Genomic DNA, 17,252 nt, shown 5'->3' with positions numbered 1-17,252 from the left:
AGCGGCATCGTGGCCTCTCCTAGAGCCTATGAAGCAAGTTGCGAATGCAAATGTTTCAGGAAGTACACGGCGCAACTATCCTAGCCAGGAGGATTGACATCACCATCATTCGCCAGGATACTTTCGCGCAATCCCATGAAATCGCTGTGAGGAGGAAGTCTGCGTTCTGAGAGCCTGGCTATGTGATTGTTTCACCCGGGAAAGCCATGGCTTTCGCCAAAGGACTCTTCCTTACGGTCGAAGCTGCGGAGCCTTGTCGCTCAGGCTATGTGCGCATGAGCAGTCGAGGACGAAGGAGCACTCACGGGCAAGCAACCAGATCTCCAGGGTCCGCAGAACCCAGACTTCACCCCCCTTGCTCCGAATGGCTCCCATATGGATGTCCCTTCCGTCCCTGTTGGTCTTGTCATCCAGGAACATGGCAATGAGGGCATGGCGCTACATTCGCCCCTCTAATGCCTCGAGTGACCCAGCAAGGAGCGATGGGCGGAGTACAACCTTTGTCCTCATTCAAAAATGATTCACAGGAAATGCCTGTCCAGGCGATGAACCCCGAGGAAGGGACTAGGAAGCTTTTGCGCCAGGCACAAATTACGTCAACGAGCAAACGCATCGTTCGTGGTTCTGCTCCGAAAACAGAGGATTTGCAGGGCGCCTTGGAGGAAATATCTCAAGGGTGGTAGGTGGAAACAGCGGTCCCTTCTCGCTTGCACAGCCTAGAAAGGAGATTGGATGCGTGGCCAGGCTTTTTGTCCCGCAGGCGCACTATTTATATAGAATGTGTTCATCCGGGCACCGTACGCACTTTCGCTAAACGCATTGCACATCCTTTCATTCGCCGAGATCACGAGTTCAAAATATTGATTGCTATATGCCATGCGATGCAACAAAAAGGAAAACAAAATAAGTTGACGGTGTACATGTACAAGCAAGCGACAAAAAGCCTCGAAAAATTCGGTCAGGAGCCTTTCGTTTCAGTCAGACCGGAAAGATGAGTGTGCTCAAGCCCGGGTTGGCGTAGTATGCTCCCTCCATCTCACCGACAGCGATGGTCACACTCTGTGGCTGGCAGTCATTCTGCAGCAGGACGCGCACGCTGCTATTCGCCGCGAACGCTAGCGCCTTGAGAGACACTTGGCCGACTGTAGCGACACTTTCGAGTCGACGCGCACCGCGTTGCAGAATGTCGCCGTCGCAAAGTGGCGCGAGAAGAACCAGACAAAGTTGCGCTTGACCTGCGCCCCGTTGATGGTCAGCAAACCCTGACAATTCTTGCACGGCGCCGTCTTGAGGAGCGGGCCATTTTTCTGGTCAAGGGCGAGGTTCCACGAAACGATCGATCTGTTGCAAGGCAAGGAATACGGGCCCGGGTCAAAGATCAAGTTGTACCGTGAAATGAGGGCGCAGACAACACTTACTGCACCCCGTACTGCGGCAGCCCGAACATTAGATTGGCCAACCACCACTTCATCCCTTCCCACATGCCAGAATTCGGAACCGTCGCACTGCATTCAGTCAGGTGGAACTCCTTGTTGCCCTGTCCGGCTTTCGCCAAGGCCTGCTGCGTCTGCTGGCTCTGCTCTGGGTTGCCGGCGTAGCAGTGCCACGCGACGCCGTCGACATTGGCTGGGCTCGTAAGCACGGCTGCAGTGGCGCTCTGCGGATAGTTAAAGATGTGGTCGTGTACGAGCAGCTTGACGCCTTCGGGCAGCAGGCGGCGCAGCGCGCCAGCGATTTGGTTCTCTTCTTGCGGCTGTACGATCATGCTCGGGTACGAGCCCTGGAACGCCGGCTCGTTTTGCACAGTCAGCGCCCATGGTACGATACCTGCCTTCTGGTATGAGGCGACGGCATGGGCGAGGTACGCGGCGTACAGATTTTGCATACCATGCTTGAGGCTACCAGCATTGAGTTTGTTGTTTGTCTTCATTCACGCGGGAGCGCTCCAGCTGGTCAGGACGATCTTAACACTGGGGTTGATCGTCAGAATATCTTGCAAGACGGGCATGATGGTGGAGTGGACAATACCGAATGTAAAAACCGAGCTGATCTTTGCCATGCCGCTTAAAAGCGGCTGGTCGGCAAGCGAATAAGCTGGATCACTGCTAAAGTCTGTGGCACCGATCGGGATACGCAGGATGGTGAGGCCAGTCGGACCAGCAAAAATGTCCTGCAGCGCATGCTGGTAGTTCTGCGGATTATATTCCTTGAGGCCTTGCAGAACCTGAGCGGCCGCATCGGTAAGTGCTACCCCTGCTCCATCCATGCGTTGGTACGTCTTTTGCAGATCGATCACAACATTGGCGGTGCCACCTGGCGCCTTGCCAGACCCAGGCACGAAGGCTTGTTTCCCTTGGAGAACGGTCCAGCCATTTTCAGCGGTCATATCTTCCGTTGTCTGCCCTAAAGGAAGACACCGCAAGGAAGGCTTAAAATCGAATAAGACGAGGATATGCATCTGATTATGGGTAACCTACTAAATAGGCCATGCTTCCCTGTGCACTCTCAACCTCGGCTGTTGCTGCTGCTGCTGGCAACGCAGCAGCGACAGGCGCTCCACCAGAACCCCGTGCTCCTTGAGTCACGCTTGTGCCTTTGGCCTTCTGTCCCTTTCCTTTACCTTTATCCGCCTTACCTCTCATCTTCATCGGGTATTGCTGCGGGACATACCGCTTCTGCATCTGCTGCATCTGAGCTTTGAAGCCAGCGCCAGCGACACGGTGCTGTACCGAACGAGATGTGGAGGGTTGCGCCTCGTGCGGATTCTTGAGCAAGCCCTGACGCTCGAAGTCAACGAGCAAGAACGGTAAGATATCGGCGAGCGGCTTGCGGAAGATCTTGTGGAACCATTTCATCGTGGCGGCGCTTATGCCAGAATTTTCCGGAAGATTGGAGGATTGCGCTGGCATGTTGCTGCTGGAATTACCACTGCTGTTTTGGACGCTGCTTGCCGCACCTATGTTGCAACTGTTTACACCACCGTGAGCAGCACCAATATACGAGCCGCCGGATCCATTGGAGCCACTGTCGTAAGAGCCAGACACATTTCCTCGTGATCGTGATTTCGAGTCCTAGGACGAGCCACGCATCGCAGCAGATCCAGCAGCCACATCCGCAGCTGCGCCTTAGAAGGCCAGCACGCCTGCTTGAGACGACGCGGATGCGGAACTGCCGCTAGGGCTAGGGCGGCGTTGTAGGCGGGCGTGTTTTCATCCTCGTCGTCTTCGTCAGCGTCTTCGACGGTAAGTCCACCGTTCGCTGCCAGCGACGAATGTCCACTCGATACAGGCTATGTGCCGCCGCTCAAAACACCAGCGTATTTGTGGTCTTATGGGACGCGCACATGTTCTCCGCCGCTAGCAGCTCCTGACGAGCCGTGTGTCGAGCCTGCCTGTGACCCGGATGATCTTGTCGATGCCGATGTTGCATGGGGCAATGAGCCAGCGCCGGAGAATGGGCTGGAACTGGAGGAAGCACCCGAAACCCCGGAAGAGTCGCTCGTGAGCTTGGCGGCGGCGCGCAGACCGGCTTCGTAGCCAGACTTGAACACGGTGTTGAGTTCATGCATGCCTATTGAAGGGGATGAAGAGGAGCTTGAGGGTGAGTTTCTGGGGCTGCCAGCGCGGGATCCTGAGCCTGACGATGCCCCAGTGCCCGACTGTGATTGAGCATACGTGCCGCCCATGACTGCGCCACCAGTTGACTCTGCTTTTGTTTCCTCCTCTGCGTCGCCATCGGCACGATGCAAGGACGAGCGAAGGGGTGTCAGATAGAGTAGAAAGTACCAAAGCACCGCCGGCTTGCGCGTGCACTCACCTGAAGGGCCTGCGCGCTGGCATCTGTGCCAGAGCTCGAACCTGCACCCGAACCGACCGCAGCAACCTTCGAAGATGAAGAAGCTCCGGCGGCATGCTTCGGCTGTTGTTGTTACTGCTTCTGCTGCTGGTGTTGAGCCGCGATCGCCATGCCCGCACCAGCAGCTCCGCCAGCGCTGGTGCCGCCGGCACCCACCGCCGCAGCCTGAACAATCTTGTTCGTCCCAACAGCATTACCGGCCACGTTCATGCCGCTACTGGTGCCCTTACCCTTACCCTTACTCTTGCCGCTGCCCTTACCCTTGCCGCTGCCATTTCCCTTGCAGCTGCCCTTTCACTTGCCGTTGCCCTTGCTTGCCTGTCCTTTCAGACCGTAACTGGCGAGGACACGCGGGCCAGATGCCGTTGCGCCACCGTGTGCATTTGCATTGCCGGGGCCTCGTGCGTTTGGGTTTGTGTTTATCATTGTGCCGGCATTTTGTTGTCCGTAAACCCCATAGGTGGCTAGGACGTGGGACCCGACCAGGGCAGCACCAGCAGGAGCAGTGCCCGGAACTTGTGTATGTGCGTTCAGCGAGCCGCCAGAAGGAGCCTTCGATTTTGCTTTTGCACCAGCTTTGGCAGCACCCTTGAGTCTGTGCGTGGCCAGGGCTTGGGAGCTTGCTCGGGATGCTGCACCAGCTAGGGCTGCGTCCTGGTTCCCAGCCACTGCATCCTCCTGCTTCTGTGGCTGAGCAGGGGAGATGCCTGCACCCTGAGGCCCAGACTGGGGCTGAGGCTGCCCCTTCATTTGCTGCCTGCATGAATCAACGACGCACTTTGTGTCCTTTTCCGCGCGGCCAGGCGCGTATGCCGCTCCAAAGTTACTGTATTTGATGGGCTCGCCGTTGGAGTCGAATGGCCCGAGATCCATCATGAAGAACGGCAGGAAGTCGTTGGTATTGCTATTAGTCGCAATTGAAGCAGAAGCACCGATGCCCGCGGGCGCGGCATTGGCTGGTTTTACGTTTGAGCTAGTATCAGGGCTCACTGCCGCGCGTACATCCCATTGGGACTTTGCGGCGATGAAGTGGGCTTGGTAGCTGCTGAGGAGCAGCAGCAGCTGGCAGATCTTGAGCAAGGAAGTCGTCATCTTGGCGACGTCCAAGGGGGATATTTCGATTTGACCTTAGAAAAGGCGGGGGAACACCAGGCTCGTCTTTTGTCGCGTTGAACCGGGCTTATTTTCGGGGAGCGCCGAGCAAAAAGTTTGCATGTTCAAAAACGCAGAGAGCGCAGACAAGGGTCCGCCTGTGTCTGCAAGGGGCGAGAGCGTGCGTCGAGCTGCCGACCTTGCGTTGGATCAAAATTCCATGGTGATCGTCGCTTGTGCAAAAGAAAGAAAGATGGGGATGGAATTACACCAGAAGCGGTCGTTGCTCGACCCTAACAAACGATGAAGAGTGTATAAAGAGAATACAGATAGGGGTGATAAAGCGGACGGCATGGGGTTAGTCCCATCATCCGGGTGAAGATACGAAATTGTTGGCAAGCGACGACAGATTTCCAAGCGTGTGCTCATAGTGTGCAGAGCCACGGGTTGTCCGACCGACTAGCGTCTCCTCCGAATCCCGATTGGGAGTCGTTCCTCTCTCACCTTTTGTCTCCCTTGCCCATCCGGCGGGCGCCACGGAACGGTCCTACTGCAACTGAACTTGAACGAGGATGATGTGAAAAACTCTGACCGACTTTCCTCTCAAACCGCGTCGAGGCATGGATTGGCAGGCGGCTCACCGCTGCAAAAGCTCCCGTCTGCCTCTACCTCTCTACCTCTGCTGCATGTGCACCAGCATTCAGCAGGTTTTTTGATTGATTTGGGTGCGGAGGGAGGATTAACCCCGCAACCAAATCTCAGGGAACAATGTGCATAAATAGCTGGTGGTGCCCAGCGCAGGGCTGCCGTCGGTTTTCCAATCTACAAGTGCGTTACAGTGCCTAGATAAGGGTGGTGGACGGTCAAAAATGTGGAGCCAATCGGAACCTCCGAGCCCTTTGTAAAGGCACAGACTAAAGAGAGTGTGGATCACTGGTTATGTAATGCGCAGCAGCCGCCTCTCTACAACTATTCCACCTAAGCTTCTATCTCGTAGTCTCGATTTTGCAGCGCAGCAAACGCTCGCTGGCTCTCATATCCCCCCCACACACCAGCACGCATGCTGTGCTGCCAGCTGTGCATGCACAAAGGTGTATGGTATGCAAAGGAAGTAGGCAGGATCTTTCCATTGCACAACCGACTCGTGGTTATTTATATGCAGTTTCAGCGTTCAGCGTTCAGCGCTCAGCACCGCCAAGGAGCGGTAAAATGGGCAATCGATATCCCTATCGGAAAAAGCCACGCGTACGATCATCGAGACAGTCGGGCGTTATGGCTTCCGGATTCTGCATGCCCCCTCCCCCCAATACGTTCCATCAAGAGCTGGTATTCCAGCGGGCCGTTCTCGAATAGAGGCCACGACCCGTCCGGACTGGCATCTCGTTTTCCTTGCAGGTACGAGTCCCATACCTGCTGTTGCAGCAGCTTATTACGGCACATTGCCGCCTGAAGGCATCGGGGTGTTCGTGTGTGCGGAACAAGGGACCTAACGCGTTTGGGACGGGTTAGCCTGACAGCCGGGCCTCTGGACTTGCACTATTTGGTGACTTGAGAGCGAGTCACTGGGTAGGCATCCAACCAGATATAAAGATTCTTAGTTGAACTATTAGCCCTAGATTATGGCAGGTCAAGCGAAACGTTGACCCAGCCAGTTCGGCCTCGAAGGCGCCGTATTGCCTCATCGTGCTCATACTCAAGCATCTTGGATTCTCAAGAGAGAACGCCAAAGTCGCTGGCAAGGATTGGGGATGACGGTAGCGCTGATATGGCAGCTTCTGGCCCCCGGCTGTAATCGATGCTTGCTTTGAGCTAGCAGTTCTTGATGTAAGAGGAAAATCAAGATTCGAGGATCGTCTAATCTTTCGAAAGTGTGAACTATGAGGAAACCATAGAGATCAAAGGTACCGCTGCTTGAACATCTGGAGACGGTCACACGGGCAAAAAGCGATACTGGTATTAACTCCGGGGTCAAGAACGTCTTGATGCTTGGATGCTAGATGTTGAATCTTGCTGGCTGACATCAGCGCATGTAGTCAGCACGCCCTCTATTTATACACGAGCTAAGCAAGAGGGCAGACGCGAACGAACACATTAAAATGTATATCCATGCGATCAAATGCAAATAAACCAGAGCAGAGGAAAAGGCAGTGGCGGTGGCGTTTAGTTTATCGAAGCCTTCGCGAAGCTCGATCAGGCAGACGCGTCGCCGGCTACTGGTCCCCCGGTGTCCTGTTCCTCCGGGCCAGATGGCGCATCCACATCTGCAGCAGCGGGAGCAGAAGCATGCTCCCCTTGCACCCTCTCGGGCTCTTCTGCAGACGTTTTCTCGTTCTCGCCTCCACTCGCGCCTGTTATCCCACCCTCCTGTAACTTGCGCGACGTCATGGTATCCGTGCGCTGCACCCTCGCGCCTCTTGTGGCCGCTGCCTCCGCGGTGGCCGTGTCTGCAGCGCCTTCTTCTTCAGATGCTGCGACATGAGGTTGCGGTCGCTGCAGCAGCGTGATCTGCTTCTGCTCTCCCTCCCCACCCTTTTCCTTGGTCTCCCGCCCCATCGTGAAAGACTCATTTGTTGGCGCTGACCCCGAGGCTTTTGACCATGCACGGCTCGAGCTTTCGGACGCCGCTGCTAGCGTACACGGGGAGGGGAGGCTGTCGATGCTGATCAGGTCGTACAGCTTGCAGAGTGCGTAGAAGCGTGCATATAGCGAGGTCTCACTCTGTTGAAGGAGAGCAAAGCGCGTCAGTCAGCATGCACGCCTAAATCGGACCTTGCCAGCGGCCACTAAGCATGCGTGCGTACTGACCTCGCACTCGTCGAATATCTTGCGATGGTGGTCTTTGGCATGCACAAAGATCCTGCTGAGGCGGCGGCTGATGCTGCCAAAATGGCGCAAGCTGGTCGTGGGTATGTATGTCCGACTGGGGAAGTGGCGCGCCGAGTTGAGCAGCGCGGTGGCGCCGTCGAGCGTGTGGATGGTGTAGTCAATCGCACAGCACTGCTTCTCCTCGCCGTGCGAGGCGCAGAGGTACATCCACTCGCCGGCGTTCATCGCGTCGCACGTGGATGGATTCTTGGTCTTCGAACAGTCGTGCTGCAGAGACGTCAGCCACGGCGTGGAGAGATCCAGCACGATGCGTCTGCGCAGTGCGCGATAGCGCACGCAGAAATGGGAGGAGAGAACGTGTCGTCGCGGATCAGCTTTCGCCTTGGACAGAGCCTGCCTGACAGCTTCAGGCGTACCTTAGCTGCTCAAATACCCAAACATCCGTGTCGATCGGGTGCAGTTCCTCGTCCACCAGCTGAGCTGGTACGCCTCCCGCCAGGTTGGCATCCTTGCCCTTTCCCATTTGACTCGACCTCTCCTCGGCCAACATCCGCGACACGTCCGCTTCTGGTAAGGACACGATGCGGTCTACGTCGTGCGGATCCTGCCGCAGCAGCAAGGAGAGGTATTCTTGCAGCTGGAACGGCGATTCAATGTACTGCACCGATGGCGGAAGGGCTTGCAGCGGCGCTAGGGCTTCCTGGTGTGGCGAAAAGCAGAACGGCAGAACAAAAGTGAACGCAGAGTGCACACGTCAGCTGCCTGTAACTTCCATTTGAAGCGCCATTCCCTGGCAATCCGCGCATGTACATGTCACCCGACGCGAGTGTCTGGGCCTGAGCTCACATCGATCTTCTGCCCTTTGCGTATCCGTGGCAGCGCACGCGCGCTGCATCTGCCGCTGCTATTGCCATTGCTACCGCTACCGCTATCTAGTTGACCTGCCATGGTGGCTTGTTGCTGTTGCTGCGGATCTGTGAAATGGGTGCTGAGTATGACTGGCTACGAGCGTTGTTATCATCGCCGCCACGAGTCGAATTCTGAAGAAGCGAAGGATGGCAGGAGACAGCCGCGCGCGGGACGCTATGGAGAGAGAAGGGGGGTGCGGATGTTGCGAACCTAAAGCGGAGTGGTTCCTCGGTTGGTATCGACTCGCAAACCGCAGCTGCTTCTTTGCGCACACTGCTCTGCAAGGTATCTATCGGAGGATGTGATGAAATATACAGTTCGAGATGAAGCCCTACACCCATCCACTCGGGACCCGGTCCGCTTGTTGCTTCACAGAATGGGACATCCAGAACCACAACGAGAAGGGGAGCGAGAGGCGGAGAAGAGGGGCCATGCGCAGTGAGCAAGTGCGTGAGTGCAGCGCGCAACAGGACAACTTATCCACATACCGCTGTAGCCGCGTGCGGCGTGAAGCGCGCAGTTCATTGGACTACACCCAAGGCAACACAAACAACAAGATGGACAATCAACACTTCAAGCTTCATCACACCTACTTCGGCCTCATACCCATTATTAGGATGCACTATATGCGCAAGACGGTCTCCATGCAACGCGACCAATCACCTCCATTTATCCCACAAAGTCATTGCAATCATTCTCCTCGACATTCACTCGGCCTACCACAACGATGCCAGGAGGAGACCAACTGGACACTGGTCTATAAGTAGCGGCTCTGTTGTACTCAGTTCACCTTTTCGCTATAGCAATCAAGCTACTTCTTCCTCGGCATGAGAGCTGAAGCACTTAGTGCACAGCATTACCTCATCGCCGGCATGAAAGGTTACGTCCTGGTATTTGGTGTTGTGGTGCCGACTGACGACTGCAGTAGCATGCTCGATGGGTTCGCGCGCGTGAGCCTGTAATGTCTGCAGGCCAATCGCGCGGAAGTCAGTACTGAGCGGCGCCAGTGCCGCAAATTCGGGACGCATCCCTGACAGCTGCCTGTAACGAGTCATGGTCGGGGCTAGCCCGGTCGCGTGTTGGGTGCGAGTTGTGCCACCGGTAGCAGCTTGGCCCAGTCGTCCTGGCGGTACGCAGCGTGCAAGTGAAGGTAGCGCTTGGGCTTCTGGTTACTGCGCTCCGCCTTTCCGTCGAATTTCGGATGGTAAGGCATGGATATTGACGGTTTAGACTTCCAGAGATGTAAAAGGCCAGACGCAAGATCAGAACGAAATGCCCCGATCGCTGAAGATTTGGTCTGGCAGCTCGAAGTACGCAAAAATGTTGTGCAGTAAGTGGCGCACTAGTACGAGCGAGGTGTTCGTCCACTGAACCGACCAGAAACCGCTGACTAGGAGGAGCCACCCAGACCAAGGATGCTAGCGTGCCTGAGCGCGGTTGCACCTACGCGGGCTCACGGCGGGAGTGCGACGATGTGATCTATCGTCGAGGGACTCCACAAGCGATTGGGCGCCACGAAGGGCAAGAAGTATCCGTACGGCCCGTTTCATAGCGCCTTCGAACCTGCGCAAGCTCGGGGCGCCCTCACGTCAAGCAACCCTCATGTGGTCTCCACGTTGCTGCGTGCGCTTTCTGGAAAGGTGCGGCGGCGATCACAAGGAAGCGCCTTCCAACGACGGCGCCGCCGTCGTCAAGCCCCACCCATTAGTGCTGGCATACGAGTGCCAGGCCAGCATTGGCGATGCCAAGGGTCTAGCTGGCGTCGGTGAGCGGCTCATAAGCGTTGCTCGACGTGAGGCAGGAGCGCCGTCCCGCCCAGCTAACTTGTTCTGCCATTCTCTGATCGTCGACGACTTCAAGCTGGATTAAGCTGTCAGACTTTGCTCGTCCGAAATCTAATTTACGACTCGGCAGGCGCACGCAACAGATATTTATGTGGCATAGAGAAGGAAAGAAGTGAGCCCAATGTACAGTATATCATTGACAACGGGCGAGTTCCGAAATGGAGAAGCGTGCTGTGTGATCGATGTGATTCTCTCGTCTCTGCGTTCCGCTGGATGCGGAGTGCGCACGTCCCAAGGCTGGCTTCCGGCTCGGCAGTCGTCTAAATTGTGATTAGTTGGCGCTTCTCGACTTGACTCTTCTAGTGCCCCCGACCAAGTACAGGCAGGTACAACGGCCGCGGCACGCAGGCCGTCGGTTCCCCTGAACAGCAAAGGGCGGAACTGTTTGCATGTCGCTAACGTTTGGATCCACCTTGATCACATTTATGATATGCAATATGCATCTCGTGCGCCTCTGGCACCCTTGGCCTCCTGTGCATACACCTTTGTTGCATGTTGGCGCACGTTGGCGTGTGGTCTGATCTGCGCAATCCTTGTGGACATTGTGTGTGCACAAAGCGTGCGCCTGTGCGGAACGAGGTTGCATGCTGGCGAAGCCTCCCCTTCGGGCTGGTTGGTCGACCCATTAGCAATATTGTTGGAGATCTACTCGGCTTCTGCAACTGCAGCTGAAAGAACTTGTTGGTATATATAATGTACAATGCAGGACGCGGCATTGCATCATATTCATTCCTATACGTGTTGTGGTTCGCCCGAGTTTGCAGCCTGAAGTAATTCTCTGCAGGCCGGACGCAACCCACCGCGTCCCATCTGGTTATCTGATTGCTCGGCTTGGAACATGCGTTCTCTCATCATCCTCGCTGCCGCGTTGCTGGCGTTGGCTGCGTCAGTACGGGCGCTGCAGATCGAAGCCGTCTGGTCGTCGACGTACGACAAAAAGCTGTGGATCAGCGATGTGACGAGTCAGTACAGCAAGTCGGCTCGCACTTTTGTAGACGCGGCCGACCGGTCCTCCAGCGCTCAGGCGCCGAATGTTTACCCTGGTGCGCATGGATGCACAAGTCGAGGGAGCTGTCGTTTCTTCGTGCTAAAATACACGACTCCAATTCCCTCATTGACTGGACAGCCTCGAACCAGCGCCTGCAGGAATTCCATGGTTGGGGCGTCGGCATTACCGACGCGACGTCGATCGTCCTGCAAGGTGTCCGGCAGCAAAATGAGACGCTGTATTGGGAGTTGTTGCGCTTGCTCTTCGACCCATCCGAAGAGTACATTGCCAAAGGCGGCGCAGGCTGCACACTGACGCGCACGCCTCTGTCGGCCACTGATTTCTCCATCGCCGAGTATACGTATGACGACACGTCTGACGGCTCGCCGGATCCGACTTTTGAGAACTTTAACATCAGCGCGGCCCCAATGACGTGGACGACGCTACAGGACATCACGACCGTTTCCAATGGTCGCGTCAAGCACTTTTTTGCGCCGTGGAGCCAGCCAGCGTGGATGAAGACGGGTCAGAGCAACGGCCCCAATGGCCTGCACGGCGGCACGATCCAGCCGCAGTATTACTCTCTGTACGCTAAGTACCTCACCAAGATCCTCATGGCGCTAGGAGAGATGGGCATCCAGGCTTACCGCCTCTCGCTGCAGAATGAGCCCAAATATGCTCCGACCGCCTACCCCGGCACCATCATCGAATCCGATGACGCCGCGGACATTGGTGACCTCGTTCGCGCCGAGTTTGACAGCAACGGATTCGAGGACGTCGGTCTGCTCGCACTCGATCACAATTGGGACTTGCAGGAGTATCCGATCGACGTCTTCAATCGCAGCAAAGCCTTCACTGGCGTCGCATGGCATTGCTACGGCGGCAGCCCCTCCGGCCAGCAGCCATTCAACCTCGCCTATCCAGATGCGGAGGTCTACTTTACCGAGTGCACGCGCGTGAGTTTTCGCCAAGGCAGCCTCCTTCGCGCGCATATCTCTTGAACATATAAACGGAAACGCTTTCTCTGTGCAGATTACGCAATGGTTCAATGAACCGTGGCAGAACCTCAAAACGCAGGGCCAAGTCCTCACTGTCGGCTCGATCAACTATAAGTCGCAAAGCGTCATCCTCTGGAACGCGGTGCTGAACGCGACCGCCGACCGCTTCACAGGCCCGACGCTGCCAGGTGTCTGCACCAACTGCCTGGCGCCCATCGAAATCCTCCCAGACGGATCGTACGAACTCACGAGCGATTTCGCCACGCTCGCGCATGGCTCGCTGGCGACTCGCGTCCGCGGGATGGAGACGCAGTCGTTTGTCATGGGTGTCAACACAACGGCCGGACAGCTTCTTGCCCAAGGTGCGTACGTGGCTTCGCATCATTCAAACTATTTGCTGAACTATACTGACCCTTGCTCTCTCTTACTCTTTCGCTCCTTTCAGGGTTCGAAAACCCTCTCGGGAACGGAATGTCGCGCTTCTCGCTCGTTTTCCTGCAGCAGAACGACCACTACGGTACCGGCTTGTTCGAGAACTTCACCGCCACCATCCAGTTCCGCGGCCAAGTGGTTGATATCGAGCTGCCGGTTGGCATGCACACACTCTGGTGGCACGCACCGACGCACCAAGAACCTTTATGGCGGCATCAACAGGACCGCCAGCACCAACAGCATCGCCAGCATCAACAGAAGGGCCAGCACCGCCACATACGGTAACGCGGCTGGTGCCGTTAGATATGCCGAAAACGACAGTGCCAGGAGCTCCGCGGATCCGAGTTTCAACTTTGAGAAAGAACAGGATGCCCAGCTGGTGCACAGTGCGGAACAGGTCCACTTTGCTCTGCCGCACGCGCGCCGTGCGTTCGCTGGAGCACAACGAGCAGTCTACACAAGACTGCACCTGCATGGACTTTCATCTATTTCTCCCAATAGAACATTCTGGAAGCAATGGGCAGCAAGTGGATTTGAGATAAGGGCTTCATAAAGATATTCATTCTAGAGTAATGAGATAGCAGAAAATGGAATCGCGAAGGCACTTTCGTGTTCCTCTTTGTCCAGCTGGCGGACTCTGGAAGCATGGCAAAATAAGAGTTGAGATGTGTGCGAGAGAATGCTTTCTAGTTGTTGAGCTTGGTGTGATGTACCTCAAATAGTTAAAGCCGAAGTGGCGACAAACTCGTCGGACGAGGTTCCCACACTGAGCTTGAGGCTGCCGCGAGGCTTGTGCCAGCTGTTCTTGGCTTCTTTAAAGACGTACAAATCCTTGCGGCGCAGCGGGAACGTGACCATCGCCGACGCGCCAGGTTCTAGCCAGACTTTCTCAAAGCCGCGAAACAGATATGGCGGCTCATTCTCTGCAGCGAGGAAGGTGATGTACAGCTGCGCAACCTCGGCGGCACGCACAGAGCCCGTCTTTGTGCCGCTGACTGTCGCAGCAGCAATCTGGTCGTAGAAAGACTAGCTGGTCTTATAGCCTTCGTACGCCTCGCGGCTCGGCACGAGCGAGTCGACGTCGGCGGCGAAGGACTCAGAGACGGTAAAGCCGGACAGGCTGAAGGTCGAGTAGGTCAGACAGTGACCGAAAGCTTAGCGAGGCTTGATGTTCTTCGCTTGGAACCATCTGTAGTCAATCAAGGGATTTTCTGTGAAATCCACCTGCGGGTGGCGCACAGGATCGTACGAAATGCTATGAGGCGGCCAATCGCTGAGCTTCTTGCTCATGACGAATGGCCATTTTCCACTGGGGGACTTTCGCCAAAGAGCACGGGGACGATCGAGTTGCCAGATTCCTGACCAGGCAGAAGAGCATGCAAGATCACTATCACGTTCTTATGGTCTGCCCACTTTTCGACCAGAATGGGTCCAGGCGCATGGGTGATGACGATCGTGTTGTTGTGCCCGGATGCGACAGAGTTCACGAGCTCGTCACCGTTCGCCCAAGCGGTGAGATTTTGACGGTATTGGCCCTCCGTCGCGAATGCATTGATAACGACGAGAGCGGCCTCAGAGACACGAGCTTGTTTGATGGGTCGAGCTGACAATGCCTCACCGTCAGCGAATGGCAAAGGACGACAAAGAGTGCACTACTCACTTGTAATTGTTCAGGGCAATGTTAACATCGAATGCCTTGTCTCGTGCGTACTGTTGGATAGCTGCACGCGGTTCCGAAGTGTAAGGAGGGAATGCCCAGCCACTATCACCACTAAAGGTCAGGTTCCATTGTTCGCGTTCAATTCGCATCTTCCGAATTGGCTACAGCTGGTCCATCCGTCCGGATTCGGGCCAGCGTCTTGCCCTGCAACAGAGATGGAGGAGGCGTCGGCCGAGGAAGGAAGTCCGCGGCCTCCGCTGTTGATATTCTTGAGAAAAGCTACGCTCTCCTTGCCCAATTGGTTGAAGAGCTTGTGGTGATCGCCACGTATATTGTTGGTGGGCTTCGACAAATCTCTGACGTCAAAACTTGGTGCGGGGTACGTCTCTGGGTCCTGCAAGTGGAACCACGCGATCAAAGTCCGCAGGACCATGTCGTCGAGACGCGCTTCGGGCACGGTGTCATTGGCAACCAGCTTGTCCAGGTCAAAGAAGAAGAAACCAAATTGTCCGCTGGAAAGAAGATCAGATCAGCCGTACTGAGTCACCCGTATAGATGCACGTTCAAGACTCACTTGTAAGCCTGCCCGGCATGCTGTCATCGAGGCCGCCGACGGCGCTCTCGGCTTCCGTGAGTTCTTGTATATTGCGAAAGGGTCAGAACCTTACTGAGTAGGTCCCTTTGGATCCCTACTTACCACCCCAGTCAGTGACGATGGCCCCTCTGAAACCCAATTTTCCTTTGAGGATGGTGTTCTGATGGTAGGAGTCCAGACATGCTTGGACGTGGCTGATTTGCTGTGAAGCTCAAGTGGCAGGTCATGTGAATGCAAAGCGTAAAATAGATCGATGTCGTCGTTCACTTACACTGTACCTGCCATCAGGTTTACAGAAAGAGTGAGCGCAGACAGGTGAATTCAGTACGTGGCAAGTGGTGGGGTTGCGGTTTCCGTGAACTCACGAGCACATAATTGCCGCTGTTCTGGGCCGCACGGCTTCGGCAAAGGGCCAAAGGTACAGTTCGTGTTCAGTCTTAAGTTTCACATTTGAGGAGATGTGCTTCTGCTCAATGGTAGGGTAGACCTGGTAAGGTTCGGAAAGATTGTACGGATTGCGGTAGGTCTCTTGCTCGTAGTCCATCTATGGAAAGGAAATGTTCAGCACCCCGGCCTACTGGTTCGGCGCCACAAGGAATCTTGCTCACGTAGTGCTTGGCACATGCCATGAGACCGACGCTGTGAGCGTATCGGACCACCACGTGCGATGCGACGCCATTTAGATACTCGTCTGAAGAACAGCCTTCCCAATTGCGACCCCCAGTGGAAAACGGCTGAGGTGTCCGCCTGTCACAGGTCCTAGCCACATGTTAACACTTTTTGCTTTGAATTCCGTTCCGATGGAAATGGCACGCTCTTTCATCCATTCGCGGTCCCACGTCGCAGCCGTGGTGACGCCCGCCGGGAATTGCGATTCACGGCGTGCAGGACCAACTGCACACGAAGACAACAGAATCGGTTAACAAGGCTGTAGAGGTTTTCGAAACTGGTGTCAGGCAACAGACTCACCACCGAGAGGACTGTTTTGGAGGCAGATCGCGGTCAGATTCAGGCGTGGCACGGTCTCAGTGAAGCCGACACAGTTTCCTGTAGATCGACGAACCCAAACAAGCCGGGAACCTCATTCAAGCAGCGAATCAAGGAGATACGCTGGGCTGCTCACCAGTCTAGCCAAGTGTGATATTGGCTTTCTCTTGGATGATCATCTGATCGACGAGAGCTTTGGCCTTGAGAAATGCGGCCTGCCAGGGGCCAGGGTCGCCGGCGAGGTACGGTCCATCGTAGCTGAGCGCATGGCTATTACTACCATTATTGTTGCGAGGCAAGAGCTGGTCAGAGATAAAAGACGCAGTTCGCTGAATATGAAAGTAGAGAGTCCTGCAGCCGATTCGCCGTATGGTGAGAGATCAACGGAGGGTGCTGCGATTGTCGAGCCCGTCGCCAGTGCGAGCAACGTCGCCGCTGTGTAGGAATGAGAGCGGCAAAAGATGTATTGAGCAACATCGTGTAGGTGACGAAAGCGATCAGGGGAAGGGATCCAGTAAGGCGAAAGGGAGAGGGAAGGTGCCCTCTGGAACAGATCTTAGGGGTATGCTCATCAAATGTGTTGGTCTTTTAAATTCGAGGCATCACCGAATGACCCGTATCTCTTCGATCGTCCGACGCCATACGCCCCCAGATATCTGGATGACTCCCCAAGTCCATTCTAACAAGCATCTCCAACAAAAAGGCAAGGAATTTGACTGTTAAACATGCGAAGTCTGTGAATATGAGCAGGACCAGGTAGGTGGGCGAAGATCCGGAAAGAGAGCAGTTAAGCCAGCCTCGATGCCGTCAGCACCAATAAACATTTACCGCAGTGCATCCGACGTACTCGAGCTCAGGCACAAAATATCAATACGGGTGCCACCGCAGCGGCAACATTAACTTCTGAAGGCTCCTGAAAGTAGGCCTGGGCACTCGTGACCATGTCATCGAAGATGCTGGGGCAGGCGGGGGCTGACGGTGGGCTCGGGCTTGTATGCTGTACATACACACCAGCGCATAGCGAGACTACTTCATCCTGTGAAACCCCGTGGGGGTGTCGAGTGAC

General features: G+C 55.6%; 5 protein-coding genes across 5 annotated transcripts; 2 read left to right on the top strand and 3 right to left on the bottom strand.

Moving 5' to 3' along the window:
* Nucleotides 1-1,115: 1,115 nt before the first annotated feature.
* K437DRAFT_268834 (glycoside hydrolase family 30 protein) lies at nucleotides 1,116-4,947 on the bottom strand (the record flags this gene model as incomplete). The annotated part of the gene is made up of 9 exons (XM_013387245.1): nucleotides 1,116-1,341; nucleotides 1,419-1,898; nucleotides 1,935-2,398; nucleotides 2,478-3,024; nucleotides 3,111-3,289; nucleotides 3,344-3,723; nucleotides 3,817-3,857; nucleotides 3,932-4,123; nucleotides 4,154-4,947. 9 exons carry the CDS (start codon nucleotides 4,945-4,947, stop codon nucleotides 1,116-1,118), a joined length of 3,303 nt encoding a protein of 1,100 aa, XP_013242699.1.
* Nucleotides 4,948-7,137: 2,190 nt separating this feature from the next.
* On the bottom strand, nucleotides 7,138-8,721 carry K437DRAFT_268833 (Mob1/phocein; the record flags this gene model as incomplete). Its single annotated transcript, XM_013387244.1, has 4 exons — nucleotides 7,138-7,665; nucleotides 7,753-8,086; nucleotides 8,190-8,473; nucleotides 8,620-8,721. The coding sequence occupies 4 exons, from the start codon at nucleotides 8,719-8,721 to the stop codon at nucleotides 7,138-7,140; spliced, it is 1,248 nt and encodes a 415-aa protein (XP_013242698.1).
* A 37-nt stretch (nucleotides 8,722-8,758) lies between these two features.
* K437DRAFT_139994 (uncharacterized protein) lies at nucleotides 8,759-9,624 on the top strand. Its single transcript, XM_013387243.1, has 2 exons — nucleotides 8,759-9,120; nucleotides 9,179-9,624. Exons 1-2 carry the CDS (start codon nucleotides 9,006-9,008, stop codon nucleotides 9,511-9,513), a joined length of 450 nt encoding a protein of 149 aa, XP_013242697.1. The 5' UTR covers nucleotides 8,759-9,005; the 3' UTR covers nucleotides 9,514-9,624.
* A 1,653-nt stretch (nucleotides 9,625-11,277) lies between these two features.
* Nucleotides 11,278-13,458, top strand: K437DRAFT_257112 (glycoside hydrolase family 30 protein). Its single transcript, XM_013387242.1, has 4 exons — nucleotides 11,278-11,569; nucleotides 11,653-12,470; nucleotides 12,547-12,874; nucleotides 12,958-13,458. The coding sequence occupies exons 1-4, from the start codon at nucleotides 11,365-11,367 to the stop codon at nucleotides 13,227-13,229; spliced, it is 1,623 nt and encodes a 540-aa protein (XP_013242696.1). The 5' UTR covers nucleotides 11,278-11,364; the 3' UTR covers nucleotides 13,230-13,458.
* Nucleotides 13,459-13,658: 200 nt separating this feature from the next.
* K437DRAFT_278643 (glycoside hydrolase family 3 protein) lies at nucleotides 13,659-16,469 on the bottom strand (the record flags this gene model as incomplete). The annotated part of the gene is made up of 15 exons (XM_013387241.1): nucleotides 13,659-13,743; nucleotides 13,771-13,892; nucleotides 13,917-13,935; nucleotides 13,972-14,064; nucleotides 14,131-14,222; nucleotides 14,255-14,529; nucleotides 14,770-15,116; nucleotides 15,175-15,241; nucleotides 15,302-15,393; nucleotides 15,565-15,743; nucleotides 15,768-15,773; nucleotides 15,808-15,902; nucleotides 15,932-16,093; nucleotides 16,169-16,279; nucleotides 16,433-16,469. The coding sequence occupies 15 exons, from the start codon at nucleotides 16,467-16,469 to the stop codon at nucleotides 13,659-13,661; spliced, it is 1,782 nt and encodes a 593-aa protein (XP_013242695.1).
* Between the last annotated feature and the right edge of the window lie 783 nt (nucleotides 16,470-17,252).

Source organism: Tilletiaria anomala (genome assembly GCF_000711695.1).
Source record: "Tilletiaria anomala UBC 951 chromosome Unknown K437scaffold_53, whole genome shotgun sequence".
In the NCBI taxonomy this organism is placed as follows: Eukaryota; Fungi; Basidiomycota; class Exobasidiomycetes; order Georgefischeriales; family Tilletiariaceae; genus Tilletiaria; species Tilletiaria anomala.
This window is presented reverse-complemented; position numbering and strand designations above follow the sequence as displayed.

Bases quoted from the DNA above. Each gene is read 5' to 3' on its own strand.
- K437DRAFT_139994 (XM_013387243.1), top strand. From the start codon at position 9,006: ATGAAGCCCTACACCCATCCACTCGGGACCCGGTCCGCTTGTTGCTTC. The intron at 9,121-9,178 runs GTGAGCAAGTGC...ATACCGCTGTAG, and splicing joins GAGAAGAGGGGCCATGCGCA to CCGCGTGCGGCGTGAAGCGC.
- K437DRAFT_257112 (XM_013387242.1), top strand. From the start codon at position 11,365: ATGCGTTCTCTCATCATCCTCGCTGCCGCGTTGCTGGCGTTGGCTGCG. The intron at 12,471-12,546 runs GTGAGTTTTCGC...TTCTCTGTGCAG, and splicing joins ACTTTACCGAGTGCACGCGC to ATTACGCAATGGTTCAATGA. The intron at 12,875-12,957 runs GTGCGTACGTGG...CGCTCCTTTCAG, and splicing joins CGGACAGCTTCTTGCCCAAG to GGTTCGAAAACCCTCTCGGG.